This window comes from Plectropomus leopardus, chromosome 22 (genome assembly GCF_026936395.1).
Source record: "Plectropomus leopardus strain MGB_pleo_1.0 chromosome 22, ASM2693639v1, whole genome shotgun sequence".
NCBI lineage: Eukaryota > Metazoa > Chordata > Actinopteri > Perciformes > Serranidae > Plectropomus > Plectropomus leopardus.
Genome location: NC_142197.1, coordinates 8,693,707 through 8,716,850, shown reverse-complemented (window position 1 = coordinate 8,716,850; position 23,144 = coordinate 8,693,707). Strand labels below are relative to the sequence as shown.

The 23,144-nt window shown below is 39.6% G+C and overlaps 1 protein-coding gene across 6 annotated transcripts in view; it reads right to left on the bottom strand.

The window, feature by feature from the left end:
• Positions 1-23,144, bottom strand: part of anks1b (ankyrin repeat and sterile alpha motif domain containing 1B) — a 284,427-nt gene that overhangs the window by 125,212 nt on the left and 136,071 nt on the right. For all 6 annotated transcript variants that reach the window (XM_042511305.2, XM_088072744.1, XM_088072740.1 and 3 more), the window contains one exon: positions 12,724-12,880. In XM_042511305.2, the coding sequence (XP_042367239.2) occupies positions 12,724-12,880 (157 nt within the window). The remainder of the gene's footprint in view (positions 1-12,723; positions 12,881-23,144) is intronic.

Below are 23,144 nucleotides of genomic sequence, written 5' to 3'. Positions count from 1 at the left end.
GGAAAACAAATTTTCTTATTTAATAACTTTTTCATATTTCATGACCTCTGTAATCCTGATTAAATGAGCCTTCACACCATAACTGACAAATAATCAGCACCTGACCAATGCAAACAGGGCTTTAGTGCAAGGTTCTTGGAAGATATGTCTGAGACATGAGATCTGACTTCCATGACGTGAAAAAAAAAAAAAAAAATGATTTCATTCACTAAAAACTGCAGCAAGACAAATATATCCTCATTGCAACAGAAAGCAGAGTGGAGTTTACTGGAGATTTATTAATAACCTTGAAAAAAACTAAACTCGGATGAGAGAGGACCAAGGTTTGCCAGCATTCATGCCTCATGATGCACATTTAAAGACACAACAGACTAGAATTATCCTTTAATTACTAAAAATGTGTCTCACAAATTTAATGAAACTTAATTAATTCCTCATATTTCCTTCATTAGTACATCCTGTCTTTTAAACAATAACTTAATCTCATTTAATTATAGCAGCTGAATCATGACGGTGGTTTAAAACAGAGTGTCTGCTCCTTCTGCAGAGTTTGCCACAGTCTTCCGTCATATGTTTATTTTGAATTTCAGCAGTCTGGCTGCAGACGCAGAGACACACAAACAAAAACACATGCACACCAGTCCTTGCGGGAAAGTGACACAGCTTCACAGCATGCTCTCACATCTATCAACACATATGTCTACGTGTGTGTGCATGCATGTGCAGAGACAGTAGCACTCGCTTGGAGTTGCGAAAGTACACACAACTGCAGACACACATACAAATAGACACACATCATAAAGAGCTGCCTGGTGCTGAATCGATGATTGAACGTGGGCGTAAATAGATAAAACAAAAACAGGAAAAATGACAGAAAGAGAGAAGAAAGGAAGGACGCAACAGAGAGATATATATAGACAGAGATTGAGGTTTTGTCCTATTGAGTAAATAAGCCTGTCAACACTGAGGCTTTGATGATGGATGTGAAATGTGTGTGTGTGTGTGTGTGTGTGTGTGTGTGTGTGTGTGTGTGTGTGTGTGTGTGTGTGTGTGTGTGTGTGTGTGTGTGTGTGTGTGTGTGTGTGTCTCAGATCTGCCTTGAGCTCACTCCTGGGGAAACACTCTCAGCCCTCCTTGTATAAGTATGCATATAAAGGTGTGTACACATAACACATGCATGGGAGCGTGGATTTGATAACTGTAGGGTATTGTACCTCAACAGTTTACAGCCACATGTTCAGGTTCATGCGTGTGTAAAGAGACATGGCCGCTGGGAAAATGTAAAACTTGAAATGCTTTAACAAGTGTCACAGGATTCAGATTTTCTCTGCATGCCAAGCACACAGCACAGTTCAGTATGTGTGTGATACAAAGATTCAGGCAAATGTATCTCTGTGTACGCCAGCTGCACAGCTTGTTACTGCAGGCATGCAGCAGTGTGTACAGTAAGAGTGACTCTAAGTGAGCGCTCGGAGCGAGGAAGCGTTTGAATCGGCTGTCCTCTGCCCACCCGCCTAACAAGACAAAACTGTCAATTTCAGAAGTGTTCTTCAGGCTGTCAGTTCTGCCTCTATGCTGCTCTGACAAGTAGCATTTCATATGTATACTGAATCTCTGTGTGTGTGTGTGTGTGTGTGTGTGTGTGTGTGTGTGTGTGTGTGTGTGTGTGTGTGTGTCTGTGTGTGTGTGTGTGTGTGTGTGTGTGTAGCTGCCCTCACATGTTCTCTTCTATGTCAGAGTGAAAAAATTACAGCTTATATTGCTGTATAATGCCTCAAATATGATCAAATACTGAGCGTCTGTAAAATAAAAATAAAAAACCTTTACGACAGGGTTAGTGAGTGAACCCTTTGAAACCTGGATCGACAGCAGGGCCTTTTTTGGGGGGCCCTGCTTATTCACCAAAAATGAATAAATACAGAAATAAGATGAGAAAATAAATGAATACAAAAAATGTACTCATCTTACTCAGATAATAATAGTAATAGGACTATCACTTATAAATGCACTGCATATATACATATACTATATATACGTAAACAAATGCCTACACATATCCATCGGTAAGCAGGAACAGATACATCAATACATGTATGCAAATATCACTCCCCCGAAACTACTGTTGGTCATGTTGAGATACAAACAAAAACACTGCTGCTTTTGGTCTTCTTCTTTGGATTTATTGACATTAAGGAAAATAAGGAACAACAGCAGGCTTTTCTTTTAGGCAAAAATATTTGAAAGTTTAATCGTACATTAGAAATGCCTGCAAATGTTCCAGGCATTGATTTCTCCTGGCAGTCAAAGAGAACGATGCTCTATTGCCTCTCTTTCAGCAAGTCAATGGGCCTCGACCCTTTTAATGCCAAAGCCCTGGAGTTACTACTTGCTGCCATTAGCCACTCTAAGCCTAAGTGGGATAAATGGAGCGAGATGCAGCGACATCACAGCTTCATCCACCAGAGAGAACTCAGGGTGGAAGTTCACATTGAGGGGGGAGTAACACACAAGAGATTCATGCAGAAACCTTGCAGGTAGCAGAACTGTGGTGTGCATACCTGGGACTGGCTAATCTGAACTCATTCATGGATGAAGCACAACTGTGATAAAGCCACATTACTGCTGCCTCTTTCTCTAACATTATTCTGGTGGTAGCTCAGGATAATTAACAGTAATTAAGCATTTTAAGGTCCAGTGTGTCGGATTTAGGGGGATACACTGGAAAAATAAAATACGTATTTTTTTCTTGAGTGTATTATCACCTAAAAATAAGAATTGCCATGTTTTTGTTCCTATAGAATGAGCCGTTTTTATCTATAAAGGGAGCAGGTCCTTGTCTATGGAGATCGCATTGTTGCACCACATTTCTACTGTAGTCCAGGATGGACAAACCAAACACTGACTGCATTTGTGTTTTTGCATCAGCCACCACAGTTAGCAGCCCCTCCTCGATATGAGCAATTGAAACACCCCTTTTTATTGCGTTAAACTGCTTTATTTAGTGTTTTTGACTGTTTAAATCACTGGATGCATTTGTTTTGGAGGGGAAGAGACTTCTGAAACTTGTTAGACCCCCGACAAAAACCTTCTGAACGTCTGAATCTTAATGCCTCTGGGAACCCAAATAAAAAAAAAACTTTCTTAATATGTAATTTAGGGTCTTTACATGTAAACTGAATATAAAAGACAAAAAGTCCCCATCAGAGCTCTGGATACGCAGAAATGTTCAGTAAATGTACATGAAGGTGTTGAATTAAGCAGCAGCATTATGTGCTGAGTCTCTGTACAACAGTATTTTGAATTCTTTCACACCAATAAAATGTCCTTAGGATGACAATCCAGTGAATATCTCTGGAAAAGTAAGAAAAACAACAGTAATGTTTGCCATCCTGCTGCCAGAAATTGGAAATTTCTGTTCTCTACCTGTGTTTTGACCTATTTTGTCATAAATAAAAAGTTCACTGAGATATGCAGCACAATACTTTTAAAGTATTGTAGCGAGCACACACCTGCACGCACACACACACACACACACACACACACACACACAGACACACACAGGTTTGTAGTTTCATGTTGTACACGTCAGCAGTGGCTTGTTTACCTCTTGCAGACAAGTGTGCGTTTATCTCGGGAGGAGTCAGTCGATAGCAGAAAAGAGGCACTTTTGCTCTAACCGCTTGGAAACGCTCTGAGCTCCCTGTCTGCTCCATACGTGACTGGAGGCTCCTCACCGCTACGTCGCCTGTCTTCCTATCTCCGGGATCACATTTCGCCTGCAATGCTTTTGTGTTGCTGCAATCTGGCTGTCAGCGCCACGGTCCTGTGGTGCAAACCTACTGTGGGAGAACGATTGTAACAGCTGATCTACTGTTTTCCAAAACACACTTGAAAAAATCTGAAATGTCCAGGTTAAAGCTGCAATCTTTAAATAAATCTCAAAATATTGAGCAATAGGAATAGAAAAGGTGTGTGAGATTTAGGGGAATTTGGTGGTGTCTGATTTCAACCAGCTGAAACTTCTTCTGATTGGATTTCCTTCAGTGTTCGTTGTTAAGGAGGTTTTTTAGCAGGAGCCGAATTATCCGCAGAGGTCGCCTCCTCTCCAAAGCAAACGGGCCAGGTGATTAAAACAGGTACAAACATTGCATAAAGCAGTTTCACCTTAAAAATCAGTGTAAGTCGGACACAGCTCCATGCAGATGAGCTTCTAACTACAACTCAGACAACAGGAAAATACAAATGTAGAGCCACTGTTTGGTTTGTTTATTCTGGGCTACCATAGAAACATGGTGCAAGCTTGAGTTGAAAACAAAGAAATAATCATGGAGTTGTGGCTAATACTTGCACAAGTTATGCTAGTAAGCATCTAAGAGCGTTTTCAAGTGAGGTACAACTGATCCATAAGATTGTCCCTGCTGCTCAGCTTTTACCTTACTACCCGAGTACACTTGCATCTTCATCTGTGACATTTCTTTTGTGCGATAGTCTAGAAAAGAGCGCTGCAGACGGACACTGCCGCCCCGGGGAGCATCATCAGCAGGAAGCAACTGAGCAGTGAGGCGAAGCTCTGCTCTGACTGGAGGAGCTGCTGCTGTCGGGCGTGGAGGTCTCTGCCTCCTGCTAAAGCTCAGACTGCAAGTCAAAGGTGGCAGTAAAGCCAGATCTGGGTGTTTATGCAGTGAGTATTTTTGGTACAGTTGGTGTTTGCACCTGATCGGTACCATAACAGAGTGCACATGGATCGTACTCGAGACCACCTTTCCCAGTGGACCTGGTCCCGGTACGACGATCACAATTACACTTGAAAAGGTGGTACACAGTGTTCACACTAATCAAATAAACTGAAGTTTGGGGTCAAGTGCATGTGTCACTAATTTGAAAGCTCACTGTTATCATCATCACCTCTATTTCTTTCTTTTGTTTTTAAATTTTGGCATGTCACAGTAGAAAAAGCACAGTTGCAAATATAAAAAAAATAATAAAAATGTTGGCTGAATTCGGTTTCACAATCCTGGTGAGAAATCTATTCATAGCAGACATGTGAAGCTGGCAGGAAAAACACAGGTGTCCAGGATGCTGGAACCAGCTTACCTAAATGGAATACAGTCATTTTTAATGTTTTCTGTCACACCTCTGCTTTTCTTGCAATGATGAGCCAAAATGTCTACTGTGAAACATTAAATGAGAAGAAGTTTAAACTAGAAACACCGCCAAGCAGTGGAATGCCTCCGCACAACAGTCAAGTTGCACTTACAGTTTATATTCATGTCTGTGAAAACATGGATGCTTCACACACAGAGGGTCTATACAATCTGCAGTTTCAAGATGGACAATCAAGGTTATGAGTTGTGGAACATGTTGTATGAGGCCAATGACCTTGCCCTTTGACCTTTGACCGCTACATTCTAATCAGTTCATACTCCAATCCAAGTGGACATTTGTGCCAAATTTGAGAAACTCCCCCAAGGCCATCTTCAGATATCGTGTTCACAAAAATGAGATGAGTGCAAGGTCACTGTGACCTTGACCCTTGAACATCAAATTCTAATCAGCTCATTGTTGTTTCCAAGTGAACATTTGTGTCAGATTAGAATAGATTTCCTCAAGGTGTTCTTGAGATATTGCTTTTGCAAGAATGAGGCGAATGTAAGGTCACTGTGATCTTGACCTTTGACCACCAAAATCTAATAAGCACATCATTGAGCCTACTCAATGGTTTGTGCCAAATTTCAAGAAATTCGCTCAAAGTATTCTTGAGATATCCCTTTCACAAGATTGAGACTGATAAGGTCTAAGTGACCTTGAGCTTTGACCACCAAAATGTGCAAAATTCAGCAAAATCTGAAGAATTTCCCTCAAGGCTTTATTGAGATATCACATTCACAAGAATGTGCCAGATGTATGTACAGACATACAGACATCGGTATACATAATGCCTCTGGCCTCGACTACTGCCGGGGTGGAGGCAAAAAAATCAATAAATAAAATAATGGTTGCTTGTGAAACTAAAACCGAAAGCTAAATCTGTTTTCCTAAAAGACCAGCATGCAGTTTTATGTCAAAATCTGTGCAAATGTATTGTAGAATAGATTTAATGCATGCAACCCATGAACACAAAATACAGTATATATCTGCAGCCAGAAGATGCAGGGGGTAAAAGATTCCCTCATTTGTAGCAAATAAAATTCCCTCAGAAAAGAATCCTTCAAATGCAATAAGTATAATCCTTAGTTAATGTACAAAAAGACTGCCTCAGGACTCATTGAGCAGCAGGATTATGCACACAAGTCTGTACTCAGCGTGAGCCGCATAACAATGGAGAGAATTCAATTTATTCACTGTCAGAAGTGACAGTTGTCACGTTGAGGACATGTAGTGCAATGGGATATCGTGCATAACATTCCCATGTAATCTTTCATGAATATAACAAAGAGGAACGGTTCTTCTATCAGGTCATAGAAGATCTCAGGACAAAAGCTGTAGAAGGACCAAAGGAAGAAGAAGATGACAAAAGTAAAAAAAAGCCGAGACATGAAAAAGCAGGAAGTTGTTTGGGGTGGCAGTTTCACTGACAACAGGTCCCTGGTGTTTGTGTAGCGGCTGGTGTTTGTGTAGCGGCTGGTGTGAGTGACAGCCACCAGATGGATTTTGATAAAGCCGCCCTGATTATCTGAGGCTTCAGAGAGCGCTTTAGTGTCTCTGTTTCTTCCAGTTTGAGACTGCAGCAGCCCGTAGCTGCAGATGACTAGCCAGCAGCACAGGACAGGTGGATATCAGGCAGGGTTTACGCTGCAAAAAATATCCATCTCCGCAAATCCTTCAGCCCCACGTTTTTATTTAGAGACCAATTTTGCTGAGTTAGTTTTCACCACTTAAAAATCTGAGCAAATTGGCTTGATTTCTTTCAAAAACTTGGGATAAAGGCAATGGGCAACGAAAGAAGAAATGAGCCCAAAATTAGCAAGAAATACAAAAAAGTAGGAGAAATTTTCATGAAAATTAGTAAAAAAAAAAAAAAGTTTAAAAGAAAAAACAAAGAAAACACCTACAAAAAAGTGCTTAAAAATCACAACCCTGTAAAATAATTTAAAATATGTAATTATGATAATTATAGTTTCCCCTGGCTTTTAAATTTGCAATTAGTGGAACATTTCTTAACATGTTGCCAATTATCTTTTTCCCATGTTTTTGAATTCAAATACTTGCGAAAGACATCTGAAAGCAGTGCAAGAAAAGTGAAGTTGCTCCAGGTGTTAAAAGGCTAAACAAGATGCACATTGAAAACCCTACTTCAGTAAAAAGTACTGACAGTACATCATAATTAAAGTATCTACAGTAAATGATATTGTTTTGCGGTAAAATGCCCACTGTGACTGTTGTAATACTAACATTCAGCTTATTTAGAAACTTCTTGAAATAGCTTAACGGCCTCTTGTTTCAGACTGAAAATGTGGGGTCAATTAAAAATAATTATTATGGGCTATTTCTGCATCAGCCATGTCTGCTACTAATGTCAGAAATATCATTTTACCTCTGAGATCCACCAGCCTCCTGACAAACACTGGCCTGTCTTTATTCTGATTAGGATGTTTTTATTCCTCATCCTGTTATGTTTGGGTTGATCACCCTGCTCTTGGTTGTCTCATGATAATCAGCTGATCGTCTGCTGGAAACTTTTGGGTATAAAGCCAAGAGGGGACAGGACCCGTGTAGCCACATGTTACTTCAGATCAACAGCAGTCTCATTCTTTTAAACTATTTTGACTTTGCTTAACAAATATGATTAATACATATTTTATCAATAATTTAATGGCAAAACAATCAAAAAAAGTGTGGTAGTGGGAATAAGAGTTGAATCATTAAGCCATAAGTCATTAAAACCTGATTTAATTAAGTCACCTCAGTGAAAAAAAACACGTTTTTTGCTTTAACTGATCATTCTGAAGTAAATGTCAATTGCACATTATAATGGCTATAGAATAATGAATCTATCTGCATTTAGATTGGTTTTCTAGCCAGGGTTATTACAGCTTAAGACTAGTTTAATTTAAGACTTTTATAGACTTTTAAATGCCACTGGGCATGCAATAAAGACCAATTTTACAATAACAAAAACCTCTAGGGAAAAAAAACACATCAGCCACTTGAAATTAATGTTTTTGGTAACATAAATTCAACTTCAACAATAATGTTTCAGACCTTCTGTCTAATTTATGTTCTTGGCACATAGTGGTTGTCAGGTGAAAGACATGCAGTGACCCTTGTGTACTTTTATGAAAATATGTAGATTTTTGTTATTACTTACATATATACTGATACTCTATCTGTGCCCTAACTGTGCTGTGTATTGTTGCTGCAACATCCCAAAACTATTTTAAGTTTAATTTCAACTGAGCAACAAGAAAAACAGCTGACTGTGAAACATGATGTTAAAACAAGATGATTTTCAGTGGGGTAAAAAAATGAATTATTTCATCCTGCATGCACAATGAAACACTTGCCAAGAGGAAGATCTATTTTAACTCACTGACAGACCAGTTGATTTATTGAGAAAGATTATTTTTTGCAGTGTAATGCACCAAGTCTCTCTCTCTATTTTCTCTTCCCTCTCATCTCAATCCCTCCTTCCCTATGTTCCTTCATCATCGTATGCCTCCTCTCAGAGGCAGATAAAGAGCGTCTGACTCACGCCCATGTCCAATTAGCTCGACATGTGACTGGACTCAAAGCAGGAATCCAGGATTTTCCCTCCTGCTGCGTCACAGATTTACATTCATGTAGATGACTTAGCCTGAGACGACCCTCCAACTTTGTGGAGTGAGTGTCTAATCTGCCCCCTCTCTGTCTCTCACCTCTGCTTACAGTCTGACAGCATCTGCAGCCTCTAAGACATCTTGCGTTTCTACTCATTTTTTGCAATGACATGGAAATGTATGGTGTTTTCCCTCACCATTCCTGTCTTATCTGACTTTTTCTTTTTGTTTTTGTCTCTTTTTCTCTCCCACATAACATGTTTAAGTGTCTCTCTCTCTCATTTGGCCAGGTAACAGCGCTCAGAGAGCTCTGAACAAACACAACACCCACACTGCTCACCTACGTCAGTGGAGCAATTTTCCACCAAAAGACACTTTGACATAAAGCAACTAACCTCCCAGTTCACACAAACACACTCTTCACTGTATATGGACGGTTCAACTCTCCTCCGTCCCGCAGCCAATCACAGACGAGATGCAACAGCCACGCGTGGGACAAGACACACGTGAACACACAAAACAAGTCTCTACAGTATCCTCTGTCGGAGGGAGGGGGTGTTGGTTGGTTTGGGAAGGAGCGGGGGGGTGTCACTAGCAAGGCAGTTCCCATAGCAACATACAGGTGACTCACCAGCCGGTGATGCAGTTGCCGTGACAACCTGCAGTGTGTAGCATCGCTATGGGAGCAACTGAGTGAAAGGGAAGAGCACATTGTGGGTGTTTGTTGTCGTGGGTGTCGAAGTAAAACGCTGCAGACCGAAGAACAACTGACAAGACACAAAAAACAGGATCGGCTGAGAGGTCCGAGGCTGCAGGAGAAACTCACTCTGAATCCTTAACTGAAAACAGCTTTGAAGACCATTTGAGTGAGGGTGGAGGAGTGAAGTGAATCGAGAATAAAGCGCTGAATAGTTACTTCAGCTGTAAAATCCTATTTGGACAAAATGTATACTCCATGGGAGAGATGGTTATGAAATATTTGGTATTTCATCTGGTTCTCTGCAGCTAAATTCATCATTGTGAATGCATTTATACCGGTATCAAAGCACAGACGGCGCATTGTATTAGAATGAGAGATTATCAAAGCAACACTCACAGGTAATTATCAGCCTCCCTTGAGCTCTACAGAGCATTTTAGCATCTTTCAGCTCATTGCTTTGGTTTTACTATCAGTCACCTGGAACACAATCAGGAGTTGGTTAAGACATAAACAGAGCTAAAAGAAGAGGGAATATTGTACTTACGTTTAATAGATGGCTGGTAACACGACTCTAAGTGAATGTAAATGTTGCTGGATGTGTAATTAGACAACTGTATGCTGACATGTTTACTGTGTTGACCTTATAAAGAGACAATATGTCAGCGTTGTGTGTACAGCTGCTCGTGCCACCCGTAATAGTGAGAAAAAAACAAAAAAGAATAAAAAATTCATTCATCCTTTCATGACATTCATGACAACTGTATAGGGGATTCATTTTTGTATAACTTACCTGTTTACATTTTATTAACATTATGCATAATTACGGGCGGGCCACTTTGATTGTGGGGAGTGTCCTCAGGCTCTCAGTCACATCTTACTGCTCCAAAGCTCAACTCATCTATCCAAATATGATTACTTAAAGCTCCAAAAACCATGATGGAGACGGCCAAAATGCCTTCAAATGCCTCAAACCAGAATTCTGAGTTAATAGACTACGCCTCTGAATTAGCACTGCACGTCTGTTTCAGTGTCAAGTTTAAAAACAAAAGTATTAAAATAAACGCAGCAGAACCATAGATATGGCCTTTTTATTTCACACAATATTCTTCCTTGTCAAAACCTGCATTACCCATACAGAGCCCCAGAGATGAAGTTTTTCTGCCAGCTGACCTGGAAACTAACATTCTTCAAAAAGCCTTTGGGATTTTTCTGTTGAATTTTGGGTGATTGCAGAAAATAAGCTCTGTGGCGAACAAACACTTATGATTCTTACATATTTTGTTCAGCAAGATAATCTCCACAAATGAACATCACGTTTAGGATTTTTGAAGCCTAAATGTAATCGCCAGAAGTAAAAAGCTATTCCTAAAACAAACTGCGATCACGTCCCCACTGCTACGAGGCTGTCAAACTGATGATGACGCTCTGTAGTTTTATTTAGCCACTTGTGAGCAGTCGCCTTTTTTAAGACGCATGAAACCTTCAAAGTTTGCGAGTGAGGTGTTTACTGAAGTATTTTATGTCTTGGAACAAAACCTGAAAGGCTCTAAAGTTTGTGTGTAAAGGCTTCTAACCAAAAAACCACTGAAAAAACACTTTCACTGTGAGACGAGGGAGCTAGAGGTGCTGAAATGCTAATCCAATTCCAGGTTTTCAGACTCATTTCTGGGGCTCTCTATTACACTACTCGACTGCTGACATTTAGGTTGGATTCCTAACCTCACTTGAAGCAATTTACCGAACTTAACACAGCTTCCTCTGAAGCTGTGTTTCTAGTGGTGCTCCCAAAGACCTGTAAACAGACTTTGAAGTGCAAAATAGTGGCGTTCCACTTTTAAGGTGATATTCAAAAGGTGATAAGGTGTCTGTCCGGCGGAGACTTAGAATATGCAACGACAAACAAGCACACTGATAAACAGCAGGTATTTTGAACTGTAATTAATACTGGAGTATGGACAGAAAAATTGGATGGGAAAACTAACATCTGATCAGTGGAAGAAACATTGAAAATCGCCAGCCCTCCCCTTGAGAAATAAATCCCATCCAAACACTGCTGCAGGCATAAATTCAACAATGTATCCCAAACAACATTACTCTCACTCTCACCCACATTTTCCACACCTGTTTGTTGCTATGAAACTCGCGTTAATGTTGAATCAACACTACGCTTGGCATTCAGGTGGTTCAAGTCTTCCGCTAAAGTTGTGATCATCGCAACAGCGGGATGTTCATATGGACTCTTGCTCGTGAACACAGTAAACATGATCACGCTGGAAGGCACCATATGTTCCTCTGTCAGATTATTTTAAGCAAACTTTTTAAAGGACCAAAAACAGAGTGTGTGCAAAGAAAATAATGTAAAAGATGGTCAAGAAAACAGATGATGGCAGCAATGGTCGTGATCCAGACATCACCCGTTCAATTTAGCAGTTTCTTTATGCAATAATTAAAAACAACTGTTGGTCGTTGACTCTTTCTGCAGTTTAAAGTTTGAGCCAGTTTTACGTAGTCACCGTTTACAAACTGCATCTTGTAAATCTAGTTGAAGCAAATGTCGAAATAAAGGAGTAACCTTGCTTAGGGGGTTTTGAGAGGACTGAACATATAACTCAAACTCCTTTATGCAACAAGTTCTGATAGATAGATATTATTTCTGTCCATCAAATATTTTTGAGTAGAGACTTAGTAGAACATTTTTATGGACACTATTACATTGAAACTATTTTAAAATAAATTGATTAAGGACTATGAGTGGACATTAAACAGTGGGATGGTTGAAATCTGACAGATTTTCTTATGCCATGTTAATACTTTTATCTTGATTTATCTTAATTTATCATTTATATTGTTTGTCTATTTACTTTTATTTATTCTTTTAGTATTAGCCAATCCTCACCTATCTTACTTTATTCGTATGTTTCTTACTTCTGTCTGCTGTTGTTCAGGGCATGTGTTATAAGTCACAACTGCAAGACCAAGTTAACTTTTAAAAGCCTCTGAACACCCACACAGGTGTTTTTAGTTACTGATTAGACCTCTGTTCAGGACCGTGTGGACATGTATTGCTTAGTTGCACCTGTTAGATCAGGACAAATTTCACCTTTATCATTCTTAGATGGAGTTTTGTGACCTAAAAAGCTCCCGCCCACCTCCAACCTGAGCAGAGGTCTAATCAGCCGGGAAACTGCGTGGGTGTTCAGACATCATCTGAACTGAAACTGCAGGTGACACACACTGACTGCAAAATCAAAAAGTGTGTTGCCCTACCATTGCGAGGACAGGCGTTGAGCCGGTGGTTGATATCGAGCGAGCAGGGTTTGCGTGTGACGGCTGTGGTCACGGACTCGTACGGGTTGTCCTCGTCTTCTGGCAGGAAAACATCCAGAGATGGAGAGGCTACAATCTCTGCTGAACGCTTTGAATCCTGGGAGAATAACAGAAAGAAAAAAAGGACATATGTTGAGTGCAATTTGTTAAACATATCCAATAACTAAGTGACTTCAGAAGGAACTACCAGCAGTGTTATATTCACTGAGCTAAACACAAACAAACTGCTAATTACATTATTAATTATGCACCACAGCCACACTGGCCTATTATCCCTTCAAACAGACCCATACATGATGCATTATGCTGATAAATAGTGTTTGGAAAGCAAAGTAAAGAGCCCTCTCAGTGAGTTCACATGCACAATTGAGAGTTATTTTGATTTTCATGAGCTGTATATGAGAGGCAAAAAACACAGCAATACAAAACTCAGCAAAAGAAAAGCAGAAAGAGGCGTTTGATGTGGATTTTCAAATGTGTGGTAAACAGTGTCGATCCAAGGCCAGAGATGTCCATCTCCTTTTGTTCACCTTTGCCCGAGGTGCATCATGAGAAACAAAAAGAAAACAACCAAACACATCAGCTCAGTAATCTCTCAGTTCAGCTCGAGGCTAGCACTCAAGTCCGACCACGTTCACACTGTTGGATTATCATGAAACATTCAGACCGAAGTTCAAAGCAAACACTGAAAATAAAAGGCTGTAAAAAGTTTGAATCTTTTTTTTCTGCTTTTCAATTCGGGTGAGTTTATGCTTGAGTCTCTCAAAGGTCCCTTCAGGACTTTTGGGTTTTGTTCTGTGTGATAAGTGTGATCAACGGGGTTTTGCTGGAGCTAAAAGAAAAGAAAGAGCTGTCTCAAGTTCTCAACATTCATCTGCTGTAAAACTGTTGAGACTGGCAAAGATTAGAGAAAAGTCAGGCAATCGTATGTTGATTTATGTGGGAAAAATGAGTCCATCATTTTTAGACTCAAGAGTTTAATGTGGTAAATGTGCTAAAAATGATCTGCATGGCAAAATGCTTTCACATTTAGTAGATATGCTTTGTAACATAGACGATTTGAGATATAATGGCTATCTTTTAATTCATTAACTTGATAACTGATGAAAGATTTGTTGTTAAAATCTGTCCTTTGCCAGTGAAAAACCTTAAGGGTTTCATCATGGTTTGAATGCATTTTAGAAAAAGAACAACAACTCCTGATAAATGCATCAAAACATCTATTTTGTCTTATGTGTTAGATAAGAAACACCAGAGTGTGAAAAATAGAAAACCAAAAAAGCTAAACTGTAAAACTAAGACAAAGCATTCTTAGCATACTTTTTTTTTCAACATTAAACCATTATCTTAAAGAAACCAGGCAGAGAAAGACTTGGCATAAACAAGATGTGCGGGGTCCGTATTCATAATGCTTTCTCATATATAAGAGTTATTCATAGTTACAAAATTCTGAGAAATTGTTTTAGAATTTTGACATTTTTTAAGATTTTTCCCTTAAAATTAAGACTGGGTCCTGCCAGGCCTCAAGAGAGCTCCTAGGGTGAAAAGGTGAAACGGTGAGTAGGCAGGAGGACTTTTAAGGTGCTTAAAAGTTTCTTAGTCAAAGGAGAAAATAGCAGAAACACAAAGAAGAAAGAGGATAAATTCGCCAAATACTGAACAACAGTGAGCCAATGAAACGCATAGAATTACATCGTCAAGGGATAATATAAATACTTTTCACAAATTCAAGTGGTGAGGAAATTAAAAACAAATGATGGTTGGTTTTATAGGTGAAATATTCCTTGAACTGTATTGCAAAAGACAAATGAAAATATATAATCTATTCATTAGTATATTCTAAATAATCTTTAAAAAAAAAACCTTCTGTCCTCCATTTTAATACAAAGCGTTCACCAAAAGAGAGTTATAAATCCCAACAGAAAAAAGTATTCATCATTCCTGACAGTATGTGATTAGACTGTTAATAGGACTGGTGTCCTTGCTTTACTTGTCTTAATTAATGTTGTTACTGAGGCTTACTGTCAGTCTCTCTGAATAGAGCATCTGCCAAATGCCTAAATTTTAATTTACATACCGTATGAAACACATCAATGATTTTTACCAAAAGGGACTTGCAGCATTTCGAAAGAAACTCTTCAGTTGGAGGTGATTAATTCAGAACAACATGTAAGGAAATGGTTCTTTGGGACCTTTATATAACAGTGTTCCCTTCGGGTATTTGAGGAGAAATTTCGGATTTCATTTTGTTGCAGCACTGGTGAGAAGGTTGAGCCCCAAAGGGCTCTGAGAGAGAGCTTGGGACCAAAAGGTCCCTTATCTCTGAGGCAGATGTGTACCCAGAAAGAATGAAAAACAAGAGTGAGCGATGTGAAGCTTGGGAAAAGGTTACGGGGACATGCGTCATTTCAGCCAAAGAGACAAAACACTTCTTTCCAGAGATGCTGCCTCTGGATGTCTGCCTTTTCCCAATAACGCAACACTCAATCATCATTTCTGAATTGTCACTTGGCAACCAGCCCCTGGTTACACCGCTCCTAATGGGATCAGTGGTAAACTTGTCACCATGGCGATAAGTTGCGGGTGAGGCTACGACTGTTCTCAGCCACACATCTCTCAACCCTCTGACTCTTTCTTTCCCCTCTTCGCCCTCTGCCTCCACACACTCATTCAACAGCCATTACTCTCCCTGTCATCATCTGCTACTACATTACCCAGACTGCACCAGGCCATCAATCACACACTGAGTACACTCAAAATGGATTAATCATTCTGCCTGACAGAGCAATCAGTCCCTTGATGATTCCTCTCGCTCACACTCTGCACTCAATCTGAGACTTATTTCACACTGCACTTTATTAAAAGGCCCACAAACTACCCCCCCCCCTTCTCTATCTCCATCAGCACTCAATTAGGCTGCCATTACCAGCTAATGGAGGCCCAGTCCGTCTTTTATGCCTCCTCTCTGCAGGTGGCCCGGCCTCAGCTGATCCTGATTTGACGTGACAACCTGGTTAGCTGCAGACTTCACTCACAGAGCTGAAGGAGAGGCTGAGAGTGCGCTGATGGAGCCACAAAGAGCCGCTGCTCCTACGTTAAACCTCCACTCCAAACTTTAAGCTCATGTGACAGCTCAGATTAAATGTGCAATTAATCAACCTCATATCCATAATATCATATTCAGTTTAGCCAAATTGTGATTTCAAAAGCAAAAGGCCTCAACAAACCATCACACTGCATTTGATACTGTGTATTTACAAGTAGTGAAGTAGTCTAGTTATACTTCTGCAGTATCCTGATTTCTCCAGTTTGATTTCTACTGAAGAAAGCTGTGTATTCTGCACACTCAATTTATTCAATTAATTCACAAAAAACCATGAGGCATAATGAAGATATGAAAGGAGACTCCCTGATAAGCTATCGAAAGCTTGAGAATAAGGGCTCAGACACATTTACTAACATGATGTCTAGATTTAAGAAAAAGACAAGAAAGTACATGTATTTTTACATTTTCAACCTACCAAACTCCTAAGACTTACCAAAATCAAACTACCCTAACACTAACTATTAAATGGCCCTAATATTTTTATTCTGTAAGTCTACTAGTCTTACTAGTTTAAAAATCTAAACTGGATTTCTTTTGCCTTGACCTTACACATGTACACATGTGACAGACATGTGACTGTGATCAACACTGTTAAAAATTACACATAAATTTGCATTAGTTGCCTGGGTATTCTCATATAGCACATGGATGGTGCTAAACTCTTGACCCTCTTATTTTATGTTTATGCTGTTTCATCACTAATAGAAATGCGACTGCAGCAAGTATCCCAATATCATATTCTTCAGTAATAGTTGAAGATACAAATTATATTCAACTGCAAAAAGCTTTAAATACTGCAACACGGTTGTATGCCTCCATGCACCAATCAAATTGCACTTAAAGTTTAAATCCATGTCTGTGAAAATGTGGACGCTTCACACAAAGAACATCTATACAATCAGCACAGTTTCAAGGTGCTTCTTGAGTTACGGCCAACAACATGTTTTATGAGCTCACCGTGACCTTTGACCACCAGATTCTAATCAGTTTGTTTTTGAGTCCAAGTGGATGTTTGTGTCAAATTTGAGGAAATTTCCTCATGGCCATCTTCAGATATTGCCTTCACATAAATGAGATGGATGCAAGGTCACCATGACCTTGCCCTTTGACCACGAAAATCTTCTCAGCTCATCCTTGAGTCTACTCAGATGTTTTTGCCAAATTTAAATAAATTACTGGGTGTTTTTGACATACTGCATTCACAAGAATGACACTGAGGTCACAGTGACCTTGACCTTTGATCTATGACCACCAAAATCCAGTCAGCTCACTACTAAGTCCAAGTAGATGTTTTTTGCAAAATTTGAAGAAATTCCCTCAAGGTGTTGTTGAGATATTGTGTTGAAAAGAATGTGTCGGACTGCTTAAAAAACGCTGAAAGCCTTAAGTTACAATGGAAGTTCAGAGAGCCTGGCTACAGAGAGGATACACCACCACATCTAGTCGCACTGGTGTTAACTGGCAGGTGTCAGAAAATTGCAGAGTGGTGCGCTGCAAGTAGTTCAATTCATTTTGTCTGAAATCTTTGGTTTCAACTGGGATAAACATTGATTTAAAAAAACACATCTTCTGCTGTGAAATTTGTTGCATAAAATCCTAATTTTAGGAGAAGGGGGTTTCTGTGACAGCAACAATTACACACAGCAGCATCCGCATATTATGAATAATTCCATGCAAAGTTTGACTAAAACTGAAACCATCACAGTGGGCTCTAGAAACTGAGGGCTGTTTATTTTTTTTCCCAAAGTTCAAACACAAAATCTCTGCTCTCACTGCAGAGTCTGTCCTCTCACTTTACTATCAGTCCTTCAACACACACACGCACATGCGCACGCACGCACGCACACACACACACACACACACACACACACACACACACACACAGAGCAGCAGCACTATAACAGTTTAAAAGTAAGTATAAAAGTAAATCTTCTAAAATAAGGGTATGGTAAGGCAGAAATCTATTTACTAACTGCTGCACGTAAACACAGATTTACTGTAAATGTGTCAGATTTCCTGCATAACCTCAAGTCTCTGAGAGTAAGCGCACAACACTGTGTGTCACCAGCAGGGAATGCAACAGATTGCTTTATGGCACAAAGCTGAAGCTTTTGCTGGAAGCAAAAGCAGATTCAAATCAAAACAGAAACAAGTTAAACCATTGTCTTTGCAACAGGAAGTGACAGGGTTAATGGGAAATGTGCAGCCCTGATGTGAAAACATAACAGCGGCTCCTACATTTCTGATGAACAAAAAGGAAAATGAGATTGAGGCTATCAAACATGTCAACCGTGGTCTCATTTGTTTACAGTAATTACCAAGTTGTCAGAATGAATTAACAATGAAATACGGATGTTTCCAAACGCCACAGGTGGAGCGGCATCATTAATAGATGAAGAAAGCACATGAGAAAAGCTCCAAGACAGACTGAGCTCAGGAAAGAGATTTCTCTGTAGCGTCTACAGGGAGAAATAAAATAAAAATGAAGAGGGGAAGGAGATAAAAAGCAGGAAGTGATTGAGAATTTTGCCTGAAATTATCTTAAAAAAAGACAAGGAACCACACAAAACATGTGCTGTACTGTAAAAATACCAGTTGATTGTAATGTTTTCTTTAATTGAGAAAACCTAAAGTAAATTAATTAATTAATTAATCTTAATATATGTAAACCTAATATCTAATTGTTGAATTTACTTAAAATTAGTTATATTATTTACTTTATTCTATGAAGTTGTAGCAACTTAAAAATGACAAGTTTAATTGAATCAATCTTTTTGAGTTTTAGAAACTTCAGTAAATCAAGTTTATTGTGCTATGCATCTGTATTCTGCTGGTTGAATATTAGTCAAAAAAAATGTATATTCTCACTAAGCAGAACTTGCAGATCTCTTAACTTCATCATTGCCAAAATCCTCTTAGTTGTTATTAAGCTGAGTCAGACTAACTTCGTTTACTGAAGTTTCTAACACTTGTTATTTTTAAGTTGCAGTTCAGCATAAAAAGACATTTAAAAACAGTTTAAAACCAAACATAAGTGCTTAAAATCATTGGATAAAACCATGATCATCATCAATGACATAATTAAAATAAAACATTGCAACAGTCTTAAGTGTGAAAAGAAGAAAATAAGCGCTACATAAAAGCTAGAGTGAACAGATGGGTATTTAGAAGTTAAGATTAATAGTTAAATTTACTCTCCTTCCTTCAAGTCAATCTGTTTCCAGAATGATTTTAATTAAGATCCACTTGTCAGATTTTACAGTGTGCTCATTAATTTCTCATTCTTCCACCCATTCTTCCCAACCCTTCATCACTATTCCTACTTCATATCTCCCTCTGTTACCTCTACATCATCTCTCATTATAATTTTAGTCTCTAACAGAAAGAGAATGAGCGAGGCCGAAGCTGACGGGGGTAACAAAACCCATCGCCCACCGTGAAGAGAGCGATAGAAAAGGAAAGGTAGAAGTAAACACAGGTAGATCAAAGGACGCCAGGATCCAACTCAACACTTACTTTGGAGTTTGTGTCAGTGAGTCCCAAAGAGATGAGCACAAGACAGAGCGGGAAGAGGAAAATGAGTTTGTAGAGAGGAAGGGAAGCAGAGGAAGTGGGAGTGCAGTGAATTTGGAGCAGGGATTTCCTCACACACACAAACAGCAGAGAGACACAGAAATGCAACTCAAGTGCGAGCAACAGGAGTTCAAGTAAGAAACGGCAAAATATCCAATTGAGCTGAATCGAAGTGAGCAGCGAGCTTAAGGTTTGAGCTATTCCCTCACCAGCAGGAAACTACTTTGCTCTCAGTCTCTAAGAGGACACTCACAGGAAGGAAATCCCTCGGTCCACAGTGGAGCCCGGGAGCAACCCGCAAATCTGCAGTTGAGATGAATCCGCCGGTGTGACAGCAGGTTTAGCTACCTGATATTTTGATGTATCTCACCTCTTCTCCCCCGCTCAGCCCTGGAGGGTTTGGACGGATTTAAAAAGTTGGAGAAAAGGCTTCGCACGGTTCACTGTGAGCAGTCGCTCCAACAAACAAACACACCCGGTCTTCATTCATTTCCCTCCCTCCCTCCCTCTCTATCTTTCGGGGCAGAGATAGCACACAGAGAAACTTGTGTCTGCGCTGAACAGGAAGAGAGCAGACAAACAGAGGCCTCCTCTGGCCACTAATTAGCAGGTCGTATGCAGCTCCCGTCCAACTGCAGGGGCCAGATTAAATGTTTGTGAGTATGTGAGTGTGTGTGTGTGTGTGTGTGTGTGTGTGTGACGGCGTCTGCACATGTGACCAAAAAATTGTATGTAGCAGTATGTGATTATATCTGCGTAATACTGCAGTGTGGTGTCTGCCTGCCAGCAACAGATACAGTTGACGTGTGTGATCATGTGAGAGCTTATGTGCTTACTTTGTGTTTCTCTGTGTATGCATTTCTTCTTGTATTATATACTGTGTGTGTGTGTGTGTGTGTGTGTGTGTGTGTGTGTGTGTGTGTGTGTGTGTGTGTGGGCAGGGCTGATAACCCAAATAGGAAACGTTCTGTCGCTTTGGTCACGTCCAAGGAACTTCTATCGCTTCCAGTCTTAAATCCTGTGACTCTCTCTTCCTCGCTGTGTCTCTATTTAACCCTTTACTGCAGGGATACTGAACTCGCTTTGCTTCGGGGCCACGTTCAGAAAATAACAGGAGGACATTTCTCTGATTTGAGGACATTTCTAGGAATTCAGGAAGCTTCTAGGATTTTAGGACAATTCTAAGATGTTAGAATGTCGTTAGAATTTAAGGACATTTCTAGGATTTTAGAACGCCGGGAGGCTTTAAGGACATTTAGGGGGATTTTAGAACACCATTAGGATTTTAAGACACTTCTGTGATTTGACGTCATCATTAGGATTTTAGGACATTCCTCAGATTTTAGGACATTTCAAGGATTGTAGAACATCATCAGGATTTTGGGACATTTCTTAGATTTTGAGATGTTTTATGAATTTAAGGGCATTAGTGACTTAGCCAGGACCCCTGTTGGGGGGTGCAGGGGACCCTCTGCTGGCACTTTTTTTATAAACAAGCTCTATTTTGATGCTGTTTTATGCACTCTACTGTAGTAGTCACAACTCAACCCCTTGTCTCACACTGTACACTGAGTTCATCGGCCATCAGATATGAATAGAGGCTATAATTTGCTGGCATTTCCTCATGGAGGCTATTTGATTAGAGAGAAAAGGGAGGGGTGGACAACAAAGAGGACAATGGACCCTCTGAGGGCTCGATGAGGGGAGAGAGAGGTGCAGTCATGAGAGGGCAGTGCTCGAGAGGCACACTGACCAAAACAGAGATGGAAAATGATGACAGATTGCAGCATTTAAAAAATGAAAGGAAGCGAAACACTGCTTAACTCCAGCTGATACGCAAGCAAATAGACGTTTTTTTTCTGAGAGTAAGATGAGCAGGTTAATACTGATCTCATGACTGTTAATATGCCTACATTAGCTTGTTCTGGTGACCAACCCTCCTGTTTTTCCCAGGAGATGCCAGTTTCTCATTCCCCTCTCCAGGCTCCCTCAATGAGTCAAAATTATCCTAAATTTCTCCTGATTTATGATAAGTTTTCACAATTATTTTCCGTCATAGCATATATAAGTCAAGCCCTATGACTCCAAAAGTCTTCATCTTCTTCCTAATTGGCGTTTGCCCCTTCCTTTTTCTTCCAAGACCCTCAAGGGGCACCTGCATGAGTCAACCACTGCTGCCAGTAGACTCCTCATTTCCGTGCATAGGCCCAACAGTGAGCTCTTGCAGGGATTTAAGGAGTAGCTTGGGGGCTGTGGGGACCTTACTTGCCCTCCTCTGCTGCACAAGGTTGCCAAGGTGTCTTCCAGAGATCGTGAGCCTCTCGTTCCCAATCGCTTAAGCATTCAAGACCCACAAGTGTGTGGGCGAGGGAAGCCTACAGCCTGGCCTCCCTCGATCCTCCTGGCCCAAGTACCAGGTGCATTAACCAAAAATTAAATGAATTTACCATGAAAATGCTAGTGCAGTGTACTTATTCTCTCTTTTTTCATTCTGTAAAAGTCACCAGAAAAATGCAGAAATACAGAAAAAATAAATTGCTCAAACTCATCTTTTTTGGCAGGAAAACTGCCAAAACCCCCATTTTCGTTCCAAAATCCTTCCTATTCTTAAGGAGTTCAAGTTGGCAAGTATGAAAGAAGGTTGCTCACTCATTTCTCTTTCAACTTCAGTCAATTTCAAAAATCAGATCCATCTTATCCTTGAGGATTTACACACAAAGCCTTCCTCCATCACTACAATCCACATCCACCCGATCTTTATTCAAAAAAGATCTGAAAAGGACTCTGATATGCAGAGATTTATAACACTTCACTGATCTATTCGTAATGTATTTTATTTTGTAGATAAAAATGTTTTTAATTTTTTTTAAAATCAATTTGCAAGCTGCTTAGTCCTGAACTTTTGATCAATTAGGAAATCTTTGTTTTTATCTTTTTCTTTTTATGAATGATATTTAAAAGGGGAGGTATCTCTATAAGCCATTTTTGGCTTCTAACCTCTCCTGAACAAGGTTAAAACTTTTTAATTTTTTTTTTCCGTCTTTTCTAAACATACATATGAGCAATTAAAACTTAACTAAATTCCATGCTTTTATTTATTTATTTGTCTTGATTTCTACAATGCCCTCCACACAGGTATAACTCAATCCTCTTTATTGCCTTCATTTGGTCCAAAATGCTGCTGACAGGATTATCAAGAAAATGAGATCATAGAAGTCCAATTCTGACCTCCCTGCATTGGCTCTCTTTTCATTTTCAAATCGATTTTTTATTTTAAACTTGACCGTCAAGCTTTTAAAGGACTAGACTCCTAATCATATTAAAGATTTAATAACCCCTTATGGCCCTTTGCGCCCTCTTTCTGGTTTTTCTCAGAGAACGCCTGGTAACAAAGGGCTATCATGCCCCGAAACTCTGGAATTACCTGCTGAGATTAGGTTTTTCTAAATCCATCACTCTTTTAAAATAGTTTCTTATATCAGTCTTTTATTGCAAAAAAGAGGTTATCTCTGTCTGAATTTTATTCTATTTCAGTTTTTTCTATTGTATTATATCATCTTATTGTATTTAATCTTGTGAAGCACCCTGTAAAATTATTATAAAAAATGCTCTATAAATTAAGATTATTATCATTCTCATTATTGGCGCCAAGACTAGAAGAAGTGAAAACAGCTTGCTAGGC